Source organism: Carya illinoinensis, chromosome 7 (assembly GCF_018687715.1).
Source record: "Carya illinoinensis cultivar Pawnee chromosome 7, C.illinoinensisPawnee_v1, whole genome shotgun sequence".
Taxonomy (NCBI): domain Eukaryota; kingdom Viridiplantae; phylum Streptophyta; class Magnoliopsida; order Fagales; family Juglandaceae; genus Carya; species Carya illinoinensis.
Window position 1 is genome coordinate 27,586,891 of NC_056758.1, and position 18,462 is coordinate 27,605,352.

The window sequence follows — 18,462 nt, forward strand, 5'->3', positions numbered from 1 at the left end:
TCTGCGTCCGTGCGTGGGGATTTGAGGGCGTCACAATCATCAGACTGGGGAACTTCCCCTTGAATTACCCGATGTGCACTTAATGGAATCTCCTTGCTAAGGGTCTTTGCACTTTCGAGATTAGTCGAAACTTTATTCTTGATCACCCGGTGCCAATAAAAGAAGAGATAATATCAAATCAAGAATCTAATTTGATTATTATCCTAATTTAGTGATTTGATTTTTATAATTATCAAATCAAGATATTTGGTTCTTGTAGGTTGGGGGTAGTGAGAGGGATAAATTTACATGGAAGCATATGAGTAGTAAAAAGTTCTCAGTACGATCTTATTACAAGGTATTTATTGTTTAGCATTGTTCTCCTTTTTCCTGGAAGCGTATTTGGAGGTCTCATGTGCCTTTCAAAGTAGCGTTTTTCTTATGGACTGCGTCAATTGGAAACATTTTGACGATTGATAATTTGAGAAAGCGGTGATTTGTTATTACGGAGTGGTACTTCATGTGTAAGAAATATGGAAAATCTGTTGATCATTTACTTCTACAATGTGAGGTGGCAAAGGCATTGTGGGATGGTGTGTTCAGTAGAGTTGGGCTGGTTTGGGTGTTGTCGATGAAAGTAGTGGATTTGCTTGCATGTTGGATGGGGCTTCGTAGTTCTAAACAAATTGTTGCAGTGTGGAAAATAGTTCCTTTGTGTCTCATATGTAGGGGTGTAAAAAAAAAGACCAATAAACCGGTAAACAGGACCAAACAGGTGGAATCGGTCCAGTCCCAAGTTTGGTTCATTCCGGTACCAATTTTATTTTTTTTAAAATCGATCAAAATCGGTCCGGTTTCGATTTTTCTTTTTCTAAAATTGAATTGGACTGAACTGGATTGGTTTCTATATATTATAATCTTTTATATTATATATAATATATAACTATATATAAAATAGTTTTCTATTATATGATAAATTAATAATTTGTGATGACCCGTTTTTACGTGTATTTTCACTGAATGGTGGTTTTTAATTTAATTAATATATTGGTTTATTTATTTTAAATTAATGTATTTTAAATTAGTTTTTAATTTAATTTAATTTATTTGATGTTGTGTTTTATTTCTTTTAGTTGTTTTGTGGTTTTTAATCTTTTTCGGCGGTTTGTTTCGTTTTCCCGGAGTGAGGTTTGGATCTCATTTCTTTTCACATCTTTTTCCTTTTCTCTTTTTCTTTTTTTTCTTTTTTTCTTTTTCCCTTCTTTTCTTTTCCTTCCTTTTTCTTTTTTCTTTCTTTTCTTTTTTTTCTTCCCTCTTCCCGCTCGAGCCCCCCCCGGTTTCTCTCTCTTCTCTCTCCTCACCCACGGCCGGAGCTGTTTTCAGCCCAGACCGCCGCCGCCGACCGGCGTGGCCGACACAGCCATCGGCGTTCGGTTCGTCTACCTCCGGCGCACCTCCCCACCGAAAACCACCCCCATCCGGCCGGCCATTTGGCCGGAAAAGCCCTCCAAAGCCTCCACGGTTTTTCCTCCGATCCGCCGCCGTCGCTCCACCTCCGGCCACCATTTCTTCACCACTTCATCACCGGTCCCTTGCCGTCCTAACCCACCCATTTCCGGCCTCCAACGACCACCGGAACAGCTCCTACGAGCTAGCTTTCCGTTTTGGGTAATCCGGCCATTTTCCGGCGATTCCGCCGCCACCCACGGCCAACCACCACTTCCAATAGCTTCACAACCATCCCTAAACCATTCCCTATCAATTTCGTGTCCTAGTTTGTCCCCGTTCAAAAGTGGGTTTTCCAAACCCACGGCCACAGTGAATTTTCACTATGACGTTGCTGTTTTTCCGCCGTTTGCAACGCCGCTTGTTTTCTAAAATTGTCATATAGCGCTGTAAGTATTTTCCAAACCCTATTTTCAGATTTTAATATATATTGCTCATTCAATTATTTACTGTTGTTGGTTATTGATTCCGGACTGAGTCCGAGGAGTTTCGAGGGTCGGATGGATGGAGGACGGAGTTGCCTGTTTTTTTGATTTATGATTGTTGGATTATTTTATTATGCATTGTTATGGCATTACATGGTGCATGCACATGTGTTTGAGGATTTATGTGAAAAGCCTGTGTATTGGCGTAAGTGTATTGCGGGTGCGTGAGTATCACGAGCCCAAGCCGGGATGGGTTATTATCTCGGTGGAGCTCCTCTGGTCTCTCGGGAGCGGAATAAACTGAGTGATGTCCCCTGAGTTGTCGAGAGCGATGACGGGAGCGGGGCTAGGGGATGCTTGGCTACGAACGCGCCGGGCGCGGAACCGGGCATCGCCCTACTCACCGACTCCGTGGCCCTTCGCTGGCGAGGGCTAGAGGATGCTTGGCTACGCACGCGCGGGGCGCGAAACTGGGCATCGCTCGTTAGGTGTCACATGCGTGGTGGTACTCTACGGTGTGACACTGGAGCCAGGGTGTGCGGATGACCCCTAGGGGAGGTCATGGTGCATACGGTTAAAATTGGTTAATGGTTTGTGAGGCCAAATGGGACTTTTGGCGTGGGCCAGATGGACTTCTGGCGAGATATTGGGCCAGATGGACTTCTGGCGAGATATTGGGCCAAATGGACTTTTGGCGGCCAAATGTGACTTTTGGCGTTTTTTTTCGGAAAGGATGTGTTTTTTGGGCCAAATGGGTTTTTGGCGTGTGTGGAAAACTGGTGTTTTATGGGCTTTGTGCATTGGGCATGGTTCATGCATCTTGTTTGAGTTTTATGTGTTTTTATCTGGTAGTGTTTGGGTTTTACTTACCTGCGGTACCATTCGTGGTTCCGTAGCTTTTGGTGCAGAGTTAGAGGACGAAGAGGAGGAGGCTGAGCCCGAGGATGCGGCTCCGCCGGGTTGCTGATGCTATCTTATATATTTGTTAAAACTGTATTTGTGTTTTGTAATATTTTATCTATGTACGTTTTAAACAGCTTGTATTACGTTAAGAAAAATTCTGGTACTTAGTTATGACTTTCGTTATCCGCTGAGTGTTTCTTTGTACACATCTGTTGCCTTGCACACACTCGGCACCCGTCGATGGGATGGTGACCCGGGTTGTCACCATCCGGACGTCTCAATTTCCCCGTGTTCGGGCGTGGGGATTTGGGGGCGTCACATAATTAATATAATATTAAATTTTAAAATCTTATATCATTTTATTTATTGTACTAATAGTTATACTAATATTATATAATGCATATTAATGGTTATATTAATACTATATCACTATATATTACAATATACTACAATATGTTATCACTATAATATACTATATTATATATTATATAATATAGTACATTAAAACCCGTAAAACTGGAATAGAAACTGGTAAAATCAGAGTACCGGTTTAGGAGGGTAACCGGTGCGTATTTAGTTTTGAAAAATACAAAATCGGTATATACCGGTTTGATCCTAAATTTTATTCAAAACCGGATTGAACCGGACCTGTTACACCCTTACTCATATAGTGTATTTGGTGGGAAAGAAATGAGTGATGCTTTAATAACAAGGAGTGCACTATGGAGGAAATCTGGAAATTCGTTGTATTTTCTTTATTGCAATGGTTTTCTACTTTAGGGCTTGATAGAGCTTAAGCTTATGATTTTCTGTTTTCTTTTTCACCTTCTTAGAATGTAATTATTTGTTTTCTTTTGTATACTTCCTGTGTACATGGCGCCTATTATATTTGTGGATTAAAATTTCTTTTTACTTAAAAAAAAAAAAAGTATTTGGTTCTTATAATGATTAAGATATTTATCTAATCTTATCTCAATACAATTTCTGTTAAATTAGAACTTCTATTTTGTATTCAATCACAATTTAGAATAAGAAAGATGTAACCCTCGAAGTCTTTCTCTCTCATTCTACTCTCTTCTTCTTTCCTTCATCTCAATTTATATTTTATTTTAACTTCTTTCATGGATTTAAAGTTCTTGGCTAACGCCAAACTCGATCATGTGGAATATTGCTCTTTTTGTTCAACTCTTCCACTGGCTTTACCCCTTTCATAGAATCTTCATCACCTTTCAACCATATTTTGTCTCAAATTAATACATTTAGATTATCTTTATCAGCTATGAGTCTTTTTTTTTTTTTTATCAAGTTTTTTGTAATCTGATTTGATTATTATTTTAAATAAGTGCTTTGGTTTTCGTAATTATCAAATCTAGAAATTTTATTATCATAATAATCAAGATATTTACATCATCTCGTTTCTATTTAATTTTCTTAGAGTTTTGCTATATACATATAAAGTCGCGTACTAACCTACATACCAATACTAATTTCTTTATACTTAAAATTTAAATTAATATTGTTTTCAATAAAATTTATTTTTTAACCAATCATATTAAATTATTGTACAGATTAGTACATAATTGTGCTTGTAATTAGATTTTTTCCATTTTTTTTCCTATATGTAGAGACTTATACTTTATATTTAATCACATTTTGTAAATTAAAAAAAAAAAAATGTAGGAATCAAAGTTTCTCTCCCCCATTCTCCTCTTTCCTTCTCTTTTTCATCTTTCAATTTCTGTTTTATTTTACTTTCTTTCACCTATCAGGCGTTATCTTAAACTAAAGAAAAAGTCTACTTGCACACGGTTAGGGGAATCTCTGCGTATCCAGCATCCATGTGTACAAATGAAACGGTGCGTTTCAAATACCAAACGACCGCATCTTTGCTTTCTCCCTCCCTTCCCTTCATCTACCCACAGAACAGAGCAACCCTCCCTTCCCTTCATCAACCCACAGAACAAAGCAATCCCACATCGCAACACAGCTCCCCACGAACCAAATAAACCAAATACTTTGCATTCATAGCTTTCCAAATAATTTAACATTCTTGGAATTGCCCCAACTAAAAGTTGTGACAGTGATTGAAACAACAATACAAACCAAAAGTTATCAGATCCTTATTGTCGTCTTACACTACATTTTGCATTTCAAGTTAGAAGTAGATGGATTTTCTTTTCCTTTCTTACCAAATCCAACAAAGGCTAGTCACCATCTTCAACCATTAAAATTATCACCCTTTTTGAAACCGATCATAGTGAAGAAATAAATATTTGTGGGTATCTCTGCAACTTCCTCGCAAACGACCCGTCTTGAGATAATCCACTGCAACATTATGGCTATGTACAATATTCCTATAAATGGTAAAGCAGAATTAGAGCAGTTAAAAAATTATTCTAGGGCTGAAAAAATGGACTTTATAAGGGTTTTAAACTAACTGCTTCATTAGGTACAAAAATTAATCTTCAATAGTTCCCTTGTCTCATTGATAATTAGAAGAAAAGAATCTTTATGAAACCAACCTGAACTTGCAAGAAAGCTATAGCCTTTTAACAAAACCAGCAGAAAGCTAAGTTGTCACCAAAAACAGAAACCGGGATGGGTGTTCTCCTTCAAAGCTCAATAAAAACCCAAATGGAAATACTGCTCCTGAGACACATAAAATGTCGCTAAAGGCGTTCATACCCACCACCACGACCATCGGCGCTCTCTCTCTCTCTCTCTCTCTAGAAGGCTCTATAGTTGGGCCGAGTACCTGTAGCAGAATTGTAAACTAAAATGTATGTTACAGCCAGCAGGGCTACAGTTAATGAAATGGGTTATGCAATGAGTAAACTGGACATAGAAACAGACCTTCGTGATGGGGGGAAGACAATCCATGAAGTCAGCCATAGCCAAAGATCCAACAAGCGATTGAAATATGTAGACAATGAGATTTCCCAGCTCACGAGATTACATTCAGGACCCCATGAACTGTTAAGCCAAGTCACACCTGGCAGACGGGAGTTGCCTGTTGCCAGAGTGAAGATGTTGGCTGGTCGGGAGTGTAACTATTCAGGAAGAGGGAGATTCTCATTAGCCGATTGTTGTCATGTTCTAAGTAGATATCTGCCAGTAAATGGTCCTTGGCTTGTCAACCAAATGAACAGCCGAGCCTATGTCTCACAGTTTTCAGCAGATGGTTCTCTTTTTATTGCTGGATTTCAGGTAAAATGTTTCATACATGAATGTAAAAATTGATTTGTAAAATTAGGGTTTTAATGACCCTTTTGCATAGAAATGAACTTTGTTTCTGATCAAACTAGTCCAAGAAGAAAATGTTAACTTCATATTTTTTAACAAAAATGAAATGTTTGTCTCAATTGGACCTGATGGTTTTACTAGGCATGTTTCAAGTTGCTTTCTTTGGTCCCAATTTGTAGAAGGCATGAGCTCCGAAGTTTTTATTTCTTTTTTCTTATCCCCACATTGCATGTCCTTAGATACAAAACTAAGCACAAGGATATATTCATGTGCTATGATAGTATCTGACTGTGTTTGATTAAAGAAAAATCATGTGTTATAATGTGGTTATAACAACTTTTTTATATATATAATTAAGAATATAATTTTGTTGCAATTACAATAGGTATAACCCAAGTACAGGAAGTAGCACGGAAAATGCCTAGCAACCACAAGGAACTAGAATAATAACTTCTTGTTGCAATAACAACTTTTTAACATCTATTTCAGGGAAGCCACATTAGAATATACTATGTGGATCGAGGATGGACAGTTCAGAAGAACATTCTTGCCAAAAGTTTGCGATGGACAGTTACTGATACATTACTTTCTCCTGATCAACGCCATCTTGTTAGTTCCTGTCTTTTGGTCCTTCTATTTGAAAGCCATGTTTATATATATTTACACTTACTAAATTTGTGATGCTAGGGGTCTGGCCTCTTAAAGGAACTACCCAGATCTGGAATATGTGTTGGTCTATTCAACATATATACACCACTTTGGCTGAGTTCCAAGGTGGTCATATGAAGAGAGGATATTATTGAGTAAAATTTGACGCGAAGGACATCAACCCCAAGAAATGAAATTCAAGGAGTAAATGGATGAAACTGTTAAAGATATCACTTTATTTTGTCTTTGGGTGATTCTAAGCATGCTCTTGTATATGTTATAAAAGGAAAACTAGGGTTTTCTTTATTAAGACTCCTGATTTACTGGGAAACTGAGTTGTGCTAGATTAGAATCCTAACACATCCCACGCCTCTTCGTGGTGATAATATAAGCGGCATTCAGATTGTAGCCAACCCAGTTTTTCATGAACATACAAAACACATCGAGATTGATTGTCACTATATTCGAGATGCCTATGAGTCTAAAGCTATCCCTCTTCCTCATGTGCCCACTGAACATCAAGTAGCTGATATCTTCACCAAAGTTTTGACTCAACAATGACATCAATACCTAATTAGCAAATTGCTGCTAGTCGACTCACTAGCATCAATTTGAGGGAGGGTACCAAAGGAAAACTAGGGTTTTCTTTATTAAGACTCCTGATTTACTAGGAAACTGAGTTGTGCTAGATTATGATTCTAATCTTATCTTGTATTTAAAATTAAACTTGTACATATTTGGATAGGACTTATATTTGTAATTTTACGGGAACTATTGTTTATTTCAATGAGAAGGAAATACCTAAAAGAGGTCATTCAGCCAAAGTTTGACATATGTCCCATATACTTGGGCATTTGCCTTCTCTTTTGATCAATAAAAATTTGTTTACCCATCAAAAATAAAAATAAAAAATAAAAAATAAAAATGTTCCAAAACAGCTACTGGTGATTAGGATCTGGGGTCATCAATTTATTAATAAAATAATTGTGCTGAATGTCATCGAATGAGACAAATTGGTTCTTCTATTCCCTTGTTGGAAGTATTACTTTTGAGTTTAGCATCGCTGGTTCTGCTGTTGTTTATGTTCATTTATATTGGAATCTTGGGTACAAACCCAAAAAAAGTAATTCTGGTTTTTATGTGACACTTGAATTCTTTGTCTCTGTGCCAACTTTGTAGTTGCCTAGCAAGAGTGGATGGTTTTATAGAGAGAACGATGTTCTGCATGGACCACTTCACAAAGATAGAACTTGAACAATCTCTTATCTTGCTTGCTGCTGAAAATCTGCAAAATGTATTGTGTGCGCTTGCTTGTGTTTGATAAAACCCGTATTTCGGTTGGACAAATAAAAGATCTAATTGACTGGAAAACAGTCCTAAATGTTCGAAATGTTATTGATGATAGTGAGTAACATTAAAAGGTGTACCCTAATTGAATGGGACTACCCACTGCTCAGCTATTCTGACTTGGCTGGGTTGGTCACCTGGCTGTCTGACAGTTACCAATTTAGTTAAACTTAAGATTTAGTAGTTGGGTTGAGTTGTATTGGATTGCAGTATTTCATCTTCTTCTTTTTTTAATGCTCATTTTCAAATAATTCTCCCTCAAAGGCTTCAAGCATATGTTTCAATGTCTCTTATTAAATTCTGTTTTGGTTAATTAAATCTTTGTTCTGCTTCTGTAGGTTTATGCCAGTATGTCACCTACTGTCCATATTGTTAATGCTGGGTCCACTGAAACAGAGTCTCTGGCAAATATTACGGTATGGCATTGCTAGTGTTTCAATTTCATGGATTTTTTATATACTTAAGTTAATGCTTATTATACAGTGGAATATATATCACACCTATTGGTCAAGACTCATACATCAGTAGATTTTTTAGGCCAATCCTGTGTACTTATATCAGCTTTCCATGATACACTTCTTCACACCTGTATTTGAAACAAGGAATGAAAAATAATTCTTGGCTATTTATATTATAACAATATTTTATTCATTACTATTTAAAACATCTCATCTCATCTCATCTGTATAACCAAACGGGACTTAAACGATTCATATGACTAAAGATTTTTAAATGATTTCGTCAATGAGATACAATACTTTAACAATAAGAATATGTGGATTAAAGAGATTTAATTCCTACACATGCATATAGATGCAACAATATGAATACAGAAATTTACTAGACTGTATAAGCACAAGTTTTGAGAAGTTGGTCACATGGGCATGCACTATTGAGGATGTCGCTAGGAATATATACTGAGCAACAGAAGGCATCAATTTGGATTATTGCATGCATTGGTTTGAACATTCATGCACTGTATGAAAATCTCACTTTGGGAATATCCTGGGACATAAAAACCAATTATTTGGATAATTATATTTTGAAATTTCTTCTGTGACTAATTATTGTTATCTTACATTTAACAAGGAAATTTACTTTTCACAAAAATATTTAACAAGAAAATGATAGACAGTTTTTATGGTATTTTGTAGCATACTCACGATGGATTGGGATTTTCCCAAAGAAGGAAAAAAATGTCAATTATCACAATTTGTAACAAACATTGGTCACCATTTTTGGTCCTCATTATGCCCTTCTCGGCTTTCCGAGGAAGCTTTTCTGTACTCTACTCAGATCACTATCTGACAGCAGCTGCTTTCATCACTCCATTCCCTCTCCACTGTATTTCTTTCTTGACATTGAGGGTCTACATGTTATGCAGGAGATCCATGAAGTTTTAGATTTTTCTCCTGATGATGACGGGGAATACTCTTTTAGAATCTTCTCTGTAAAATTCTCAACAGTGATGATTCTATATATGTTTATGATCTTGAAGCAAATAAGCTTTCCCTAAGAATTTTGGCACATACGGTATTGTTACCTTTTTCATAAGCACTTCTATCTTCTTCTTCTTCTTCTTTTAATTTGATGTGTATAGTTTTCTGGTTGGTTATTGATTTCCTTTTTTTATCAGTGTACTCATGCATAAAGACATAAAGCTTCTGCTCCTTTATAGCAGATTTACATGGTTGAAAATCTCTCTCTCTCTCTCTCTCTCTCTCTCCCTTCAAATTCTAAACGTCACCTGCTTGACCTAATGTTATTCTGCACTTGAGTTGGTTAAGAGTTGCTATGGAGAGAGCTAAGCCTCACTTCAAATAGCAGCTCTTCCTGTGTAAGGTATCTACTGTGTTATCCTTAAAATACTGTTACTCTAACCGAGTCTGCCATTCACAGAGCATAATGTTTTTTGTGTAGTTTTAGTTCTGATGAGTAGTATTTTTTTAATTATGTTAAGATGGAAAAGGTCAGGGATTCCAGTGAAGGAGTGGACTTAATCCTTAAATGGATTTCCGCTGTGTAATCTTGTGTTTTCCTGGAAGTGAAATTGTGGAAGAAGGCTCTTATTTAAACGGTGATTTTGTATTGAATGGGATTATAGATCTTTTTAAGTGTCTTGAGTTGAATTGCATTTTGTGTTGCAGTCTGATGTGAATGCTGTATGTTTTGCCGAAGAAAGTGGCCATCTTATTTATTCCGGGAGTGATGATACTTTCTGTAAGGTAAATCTTACTCTTACATACAGTATTTGTAGTTGGGATCAATTGCACTTTCCACCCTTGTCAATGGGATCAGTTCAGTTTTCCCTTAAAGCCAAAGGCATGTGGCCTGATTGGCATAATCCCCAAGTCTCCAAAATGGAGGTCTTGGGTTCGAAACCCCCCTCCCCAAATGTATCAAAAAAAAAAATTTCCCTTAAACCATCAAATGAAGCTGCCAATTCAGCAGCCTTTGTCAAGTAGCCCCTGGCTTTTAATATAATATACACTCATAGTGCTGTAAGAAATACAACTTATTTGTAGGTGTGGGACAGACGTTGCTTTGTTGCTAGAGATAAACCAGCTGGGGTCCTGATGGGACATCTTGAGGGAATTACATTTATTGACAGCCGTGGCGATGGCCGTTATTTAATATCAAATGGTAAAGACCAAAGTATCAAACTTTGGGATATCCGGGGAATGTCTTCCAATGCTAGATGGTATGATCAGTTTCTGGCTTCCCGTGGTGACCTTGAAATTTGTCTTGTATTTGCGAAGTTGTGATCTCTATCATAATATGGCTTCCCATGATGCGGTAATATCATTCTTTCATCGTTGGTGTTTTACCCTTGATCTAATTGTGATTATATTGAATTCTCTCTATCTTGATACTGATGCTGAAGTTAATGGTTATCCAAAACAAGAACAAAAAGGGGGAAAAAATACAAAAAAATGATGCAGAAGTTATATTATCTTAATATAAGACTTGGGCAAGTTGTGAGATATTAAGAATCTTTATTTGCATCATATGTTATATAAATAAAAATAAAAACATCTATAAAATTATTTCAGAATCACTGATTTTTGGCGGGCAAAACTGATGTTAATCTCTATTTGTTGAGTACCTAAATCTTTTGCACATTTATGGGGCCAAAAACAATTGGTTATAATATAAAGGTGAGCAAACTAGGAACAGGATCTTCGTTATATAGAAGTTTATAGGTGAAGAAATGCATGAATTGGATACAGGAGAGGTATAGATTTTCTTTGTATAGGTTTGGGAATCCCAAAATTGCTTTTATCTATGGTGATGGTCCTATATTGTTCACCAACTTAAAACAGAGTATGAATCTGAATTATGATCTTTTTCCATGCATTCACCCTAATGGACTAGAAGCTACATGAAATGTGAAACAATTTTTTGATGAAAAATTCTACTCATCATCCCCACACACCACAGACCACACATATTTTTTAAATTTTTTCTCTTATCAAATGTGTAGTGTATGAATAATGAGTAGAAGAATTCAATTAGTTTAGGAATAACAAAACCGAAAAAAATTTTAAAAAAAAAAAAGTGTGGTGTGTGGAGATGATGAGTAGTAAAATCCTTTTTTTGATAGGTGGAGCACTGCTATTATAATTGTGGAATGATGCTAGACCAATGGCACCGTTGATAGAAAATTGTTACTTCATGTGACCAGACAACTTAAGTTCAATGAGAGGTTGAGTTATAGATAAAATCTCACTCTGCCGGTGGATTTGTTTGTATCAAACCAAGGATTCCCATAAGGTCTAAAAATACTTTTCACTTGCCCCTTTTCCACAGTGAAGAACAATATAATCAATCTCTTTCCTTCATTTCAGCAATCCAGGTTTTAAGAGTTATGAATGGGACTACAGATGGATGGACTACCCACCACAGGCAAAAGAAGTGAAACACCCATGTGATCAGTCGGTGGCTACATTTAGAGGTCATTCGGTCGTGCAAACTCTTATTCGCTGCTACTGCTCCCCAGCATACAGGTAAACCTCAACCATAGTTCCTCTAATACAGAGCCGTTTGTTTGATGCTAGTTGGGCCTGGTCAACCTGAATCAATAGGCCTGTCTGTTAACATAGACTTGATTGACCTACTTTGTCTAATGGGCATCAATTTTGTTTAAATATACAGAATAGTTTTGTAAAACTCGGTTTCCCCTACAAGAATTTTTTTTCTTCTCTTTTTTCCCCCTCCAATTCTGACACTGGTTCATGGTGAAACTTATGAATGAGTTTCTTGAAATTTGCAGCACTGGTCAGAAGTACATCTACACTCGATCTTTCAATGCATGTGTTTATATTTACAATTTGTTATGTAACCCACTACAGTTTTGCCGTTATCTACATGCTTTATTTCTGTGAGTAATTCCCAAACAGAGTTAATGGGTAAGGTTAAGATGATGAGGGTTTGCAGCCTCTTGACCTTTTCTACGCTTGTTTGAGAAGAGATTGAAGATCACCAGTTATGGGAAACGTTGGTTGTTAGATGTATACCCTTTTGGATGATAAAAACTTCATGCTGGCTATTCTAAAATGTTAACAAGTAGCAGCAACTCATCACTGAACTGATGCCATGGTTGCATGATGTCTTTGATCCCCAAATTAATGGTAAAAGTGCAAAGTAACCTGAAGATCTCATATAACTCGCTGAACTGGTATCTTTGTCGCCACGTCTGAAGTTATAGCTTGCACAATTTTTAAATTGATTGTTTTGTTATACTCAGTTGCTGAACTCTGGCTATTGTTGACAGTCGTTTGGTAATTATTTGTAGGTAAGTGTATCAACTGTGCAGCCCAAGTTGCTACACTCGAGCATCATAAATCACCTGTAAGGGACTGTAGTTGGCACCCTTACCATCCAATGCTTATTAGCTCCTCTTGGGATGGGGATGTTGTCAAATGGGAGTTTCCCAGGACTGGTGAAGCACCGGACTACTCGAGCAGGAAGAGAGCACTCGAGAGAGATCGAAGGAGACGTATTTATTGAAGATCACTTGTTATGTGGGCAAGCTATTGTGATATGATTTGGTAAATTCATGTTGTTTGCACATTGGTTCAAGTTATTTTTCAGCATCATATAAGGTATAAATAACGACCCATATGAACTATGAATAATTCTCATATTAACCATGTCAGTTGTACATATATACCATTTTCATACTGTCATCCTAATATTTGTACAGAATTCATGAATAATGAATCGACAGATGGCTTATTCCAAAGACCTCAGCTGAATATGCTTGTACACTTTTTAAGACATTCTACATTTTGCATTCGAAAACATCAAATCCGATTGATACACTGTACACACTGACAAAGAATGAAAGTAGGTGACATTTGGATATTATCAAACAAATACATTCTAAATTTTTTCTATTAAATAAAAAATATATATTATTTGCAGGATGGAAAAGAGTTATGGTAATTGATCAGTATATTAATAAATTAATTTTATAATTTAATATATTACATTAATTCATATTAGTTTATAAATTTATTTCGTAAAACCTCTCTGTCGCTAAAATGTTTATTTAAAAATAATTATATTTTCCGATAGAAAAAAGTGGACTCAAGATGAAAGAAAGAGTCATATGCCGAGGAGTACAAGTAACCCAGAAACTTTGAATAAAAAATCAGCCTCAACCTTTTGGTTTCCTGGTCTACCAAGAATCTTTGAGTGCCCTAGTAATTAAGAAATTATTAAAGCTAAACTTAAAGGCTTTGGCATGCGTGACTTGCAGTGGGCGGTACGTTCTAATGAAAACCTCAAGTACATTTTAGCAATCATATATCATAATATTTGAAAAAGACAAAAGAAAAAAAAAATGAAAAATGAAACTGCTCATCAATCACATAAACTTTTCGATTCCTTGTGACACAATTCTCATCATGACCCGCAATTACTCACTGCATTCAGTGATTTCTAGTAAATTTGCATGATGTATCAGTATCTTGTAAAATGCGGGGGATTAAACAAAAGAAAATTCCAAATTTTGAGTATTGAGTTTTGTCTTTCAAAGTCGGTCCTAGACCAACAATCAGACAATGGAATGGCTAAAGTCGAAAGATATAGAGCATCATGGACTGATATTTAAAAAAGAAAAAGAAGGATAGTAAGTGGAAAATGTCCATGGGAGTTTCATCGAGCATCTTGGAAGTGTCTTCTTTCTCTGATTTTAGAAAGCTAAGAGAAATATATTTTGGAATGATTATCTTGGAATCATCACTTTGTCTGGCCCAATTGTGTGATGGCTGGCTATTATTTTGAAGAGTGGCCGTTGGAATAATGAGGCAAAACAAAAATAAAAGAAAAAAGAAAGGAATTGAGGGGCCCTACATACGTGATGGTCAAAGATTTTTAGATAAGCAACACAAGTAAGCTATAATATGAACATAATCAAAGTGGATTCCTACCGGGGAACTTGAAGACTTGAGCAGTTGGAGAGTATAGACTCTCCTCTTTAGAATAATTAAGGGAGCATAAAAGCAAAAGGGCCCCCACTTTAGGTGGGTAGACCTAGACCCATCTCATATGTTTTAGACAGAGTTAGTAATTATTGGTCATAACCTTGGCCCATCTGGATGTTGCCTTTCTGCACAAGTTTCTCTTCTTTTTGTTATTACAACACTCATTTTCCAAAAATTTTATTATGACTTCTTTTGCGCACACCATTTTCACTCATCTACCTTTGAGAAGTTGAAGACTCTGCCTCCTTGCAAAAGAAGCCTCTGAAGATAATATGCCCCAAGGCAGCGTCTCCAAGAGCTATTAAAAAAAAATAAAGGTCAGGTTTTGACCTTCGGTTCCAAAAGAGGTCATCATTGGAGTCATGGGGAATGCGTTTTGACACCTTTGGGCACGTGCTAAGTTGTAAATCTCCCCAACCCAACAACCACGGACACCCAAATAAATGAGTTAAAAAAAAGCATTCTTAGATTTTTACCTTTTGTGCTCTCTGCTAGCTGGTTTTGCTTTGTTCTATGTGGCCACCCCAGCTTCAAGCTCAGCTTTATCTATGATTCTTTCCCCACCTAATCTCATTTCCTTGCCTTTCTCTTAGAACTAAATAAATAAATAGTCTAGAAATTATTAAGTAATGGCGTGGTACTCTAATCTTATAACACGATTTCATTCATAAAATTAAAATTGTCTATGGAAGCACCATTTTAAGCACATCAACCTATGATGTTTAGTCCCTCAGAAACTGTCATCATAGTCTCTTTGATGATTCGAGTTGTTTTCTGCAAAATGGATGGAGTTAAAAGATGATTTGAGTGGACCAATCTGGCTAAAGGGTCTTCAAGTTAGAGATGATTGTTTGTTAGTTTTCTCATTTTCTCATACTGGTTTAGCTCAGCTAGCTGGCCCCCAATTATTGTGTGTATGATACATACATTTGCCAGAAACCCGTGCATGCAAAAAGCCGAAAAGAAGAGGTGAGTGCAGAAGTGAAAGTTCCCCCACAGTTGTCGCTAAAAAGGAAAGGAAATACAACATCTACTTCAAACAAAGTTGGAAGTTGTCTATACAACTCCTGTCAATTACATCATATTCGAGTTCACGATGATAGTCATTGGCAATTTTGTGCATATTTCATTGTTCTCATAAAGCAAGCTCAGCTATTCAACAAATTTATTTATTTGGTTCAAGCAAATAAATAAAAAGAAAATTAAAAAGTAAAAATTTTATATGCAGTCATTTTTACATATTTTACTAATGTGATTGATTGCATCATTTTTTAAAAATAAAATAAGTTAGAACTGACTTGATTAATCACATCAATAGAGTGTACGATATATACACAAATATAATTATATATAGCAGAACAAATTTAAAAAACAAAAAAACATAAAAACATTAACTCTGATATTAAAAGAGACACACCAAATACCAAAACATTAGTAGTAAAAACAAAGAAGTACATCAAATAGCTTGCACTGTTTTTCTTTTTTCTTCTCTCTTTTTTTTTTTGTGAAAGAAGGAAAAACATAATATCTGGATATCCACAATGATTCCTCCTTATTCTAATTTTACCAATCTATAATATCCCAAAAATAATAAATCAATCAAGCCCACCACCAACAAAATTTAGCTTGACAATTAAATAATCAGTGTGTACCATCTCTTCCCATTCTGCCCCCGGGATATACCCCCCGATTTTCCAAACTTACCCCTTCCACTCGTTGCACTGCGTGGTGGGCCTCGTCTTCTGCTTCCCAGCCTTCAACGGGCATGGCGCCTCTACGGGCGGAACCATACAATTATACTGCAGACACAAGGAACTGCTCAAAGGAATGTCAGCAGTCGGATTGATCTGCATACCCGTAAGATAATTGTGCTGCAAATACAGTATCTGTATACTAGCAGCCAGCAAGCGATCCACGAAGCTACCCGGTACCTGACCCGTGAACCGGTTATTGTTCAGGTATAGATTCTGTACGGTAGAGAGCAGTGGAGAGATTTTCCCAGAAAGCCTGTTGTAGCTAAGATCAACGGTCGGAATCGTGACCTGGTCCGCCGGTTGAACCGGGCCGAAAAAGAGATTGCGCTGTAATTGGAGGCTGCTGATCGGGAAGGTGAAGATCCGACCCGGAATCTTACCAGTGAATTGGTTCATGCTCAGGTCGAGGTAATTGAGCTGGTCGAGCCGGGTTAAGAGCCCGTCCACGGGCCCACTGAGCTTGTTCCAGGAGAGAGAGAGGTATTGGAGAGAGGGAGGTAGGGAAGCAGGAGGAAGCGAACCGGTGAGAACGTTGTGCTTGAGGTCGAGCCGGGTCAGTGTTCGGGAGAGAAACGGAGGGACCGAACCGGAGAGGCGGTTGTGGCAGAGGATGAGGTTGGACAATGCCGGTAAGGTTCCAATGGGCCGCGGGATTGTTCCGTCGAACTGGTTGTAGCTGAGGTCCAGGGTCCGCAGGCTCCGTAACTCGCCGAGAGAGGGCGGAATCACACCGGAGATGAAGTTCCGGCTGATCGCGAGGAACCGGAGGCTTTTCAACTGGGAGATCGAGTGTGGCAGGGCCCCAAAGATTCTGCCAGGAACGACGGAGAACTCCGCCAGTGCAGACAGTTTCCCAATCGCCGGGTCAATCCGACCGGTCAGTCCCGGTGAGCCGGCCCTCGGGTCACCCAGGTTGAGCGCAATAACCTTATCGGAATCACAGTAAACCCCGGCGAAATTACACGGATCGGACGTGAAGTCCCATGCAGCGAAGAAGTTCGAACCGGGCAAGTCGTCCAAAGCTTTCCTGATAGATTGCAGAGCCAGAAAATCAATCGGGTCCAGAATCGCAAACACCCAAGAGTTATTACACTGCAACAAACACAAAGTAAGCACAATGCAAACCCTCACACCCCTTAAGTCAGCCATGGAAGAAGTGGCTACTGAGCTAGTGAATGTGGGGGGGGCTTTATAGGACCGTGAGAGATGGTTGAATGGGGAATGCTTTTCCGTGAGAGGACCGACCGATTTCTCGTGGGAAAGGGCGTGAAAGCTTTTATTAATGGCGGAACCACCAGCATCAAAAAGAGAGAACTTTTCGAGCTGTTGGCTTGGAAAGCAAGCTATGCTTGAATCTCCTCGATGAAGCTTCTTCAACTTGGGTCAAGTTCTCTGCCAACACACTTTCTCTCTCTCACTCAATGGGTTTGCTTTTTCATTATTTTGGCTTCGGAAGGAAGATGCAATGACTACTCTGATAGTTCTGTGTGTTGCTCTCTCGGGTTTGCTTAGTTCAGTCTCAGGGACATTATATTTTACTATATTTACCCTTGAGTAATTCATTTCTTTATTGGGAAGAGGTTCGGGTGGGCAAACGGTTGTCCGATCCTACGTGGAGGCTGACGCACCTGAGGTTCGGGTGACAGGTCACGCGGTTCGGAAGGAAAACACGTGAGTGACTGTGGTTAAAAACACCGCAGTCTGTACGGGTTAAGGGTCACCAGCGGTGGCAACCACCTGAGTCTGATCGGCATGTGAGAGTCGACACGTAGGCAATCGACGTGGTTTGCGGGGTAAGCCGCAAGCTGGGAAGGACATTAAACGACAGGGGCGAGGCTGTCCTGGGGACACTTTGTGCGTCGTCGTATCAAGATGCTACTTTAATTAGCTTGTCGTTTCTTTCAAAACTCACAAGGTACTTTTGTGCAAATTTAGTTAACTAGAATAAATTAAAGAAAGGGAGGCCCAAACGAGGAGTTTCTTGTTGCGTTTCAAGTCTTCTAGCGAATAGCTGTTTGATTTGGGTTTATTACTTCACTAGTGTCTTTTTTTTTTTTTTTTTCTTTTTTTTTTCTTTTTTTTTTTTAAGAGAAGGTTCGGATATATATCTCATTTTATCTCATATTATTATTATAGTTTTTTTAAATTCTCACATAAAATATAATA

At 37.8% G+C, this 18,462-nt stretch overlaps 1 protein-coding gene and 1 pseudogene across 1 annotated transcript; one reads left to right on the forward strand and one right to left on the reverse strand.

Moving 5' to 3' along the window:
- Positions 1-5,412: 5,412 nt before the first annotated feature.
- LOC122315176 lies at positions 5,413-13,296 on the forward strand (annotated as a pseudogene).
- Positions 13,297-15,873: 2,577 nt separating this feature from the next.
- LOC122317246 (LRR receptor-like serine/threonine-protein kinase GHR1) lies at positions 15,874-17,821 on the reverse strand. The gene has a single exon (XM_043134226.1). It carries the CDS (start codon positions 17,443-17,445, stop codon positions 16,243-16,245), a length of 1,203 nt encoding a protein of 400 aa, XP_042990160.1. The 5' UTR covers positions 17,446-17,821; the 3' UTR covers positions 15,874-16,242.
- Positions 17,822-18,462: the final 641 nt, after the last annotated feature.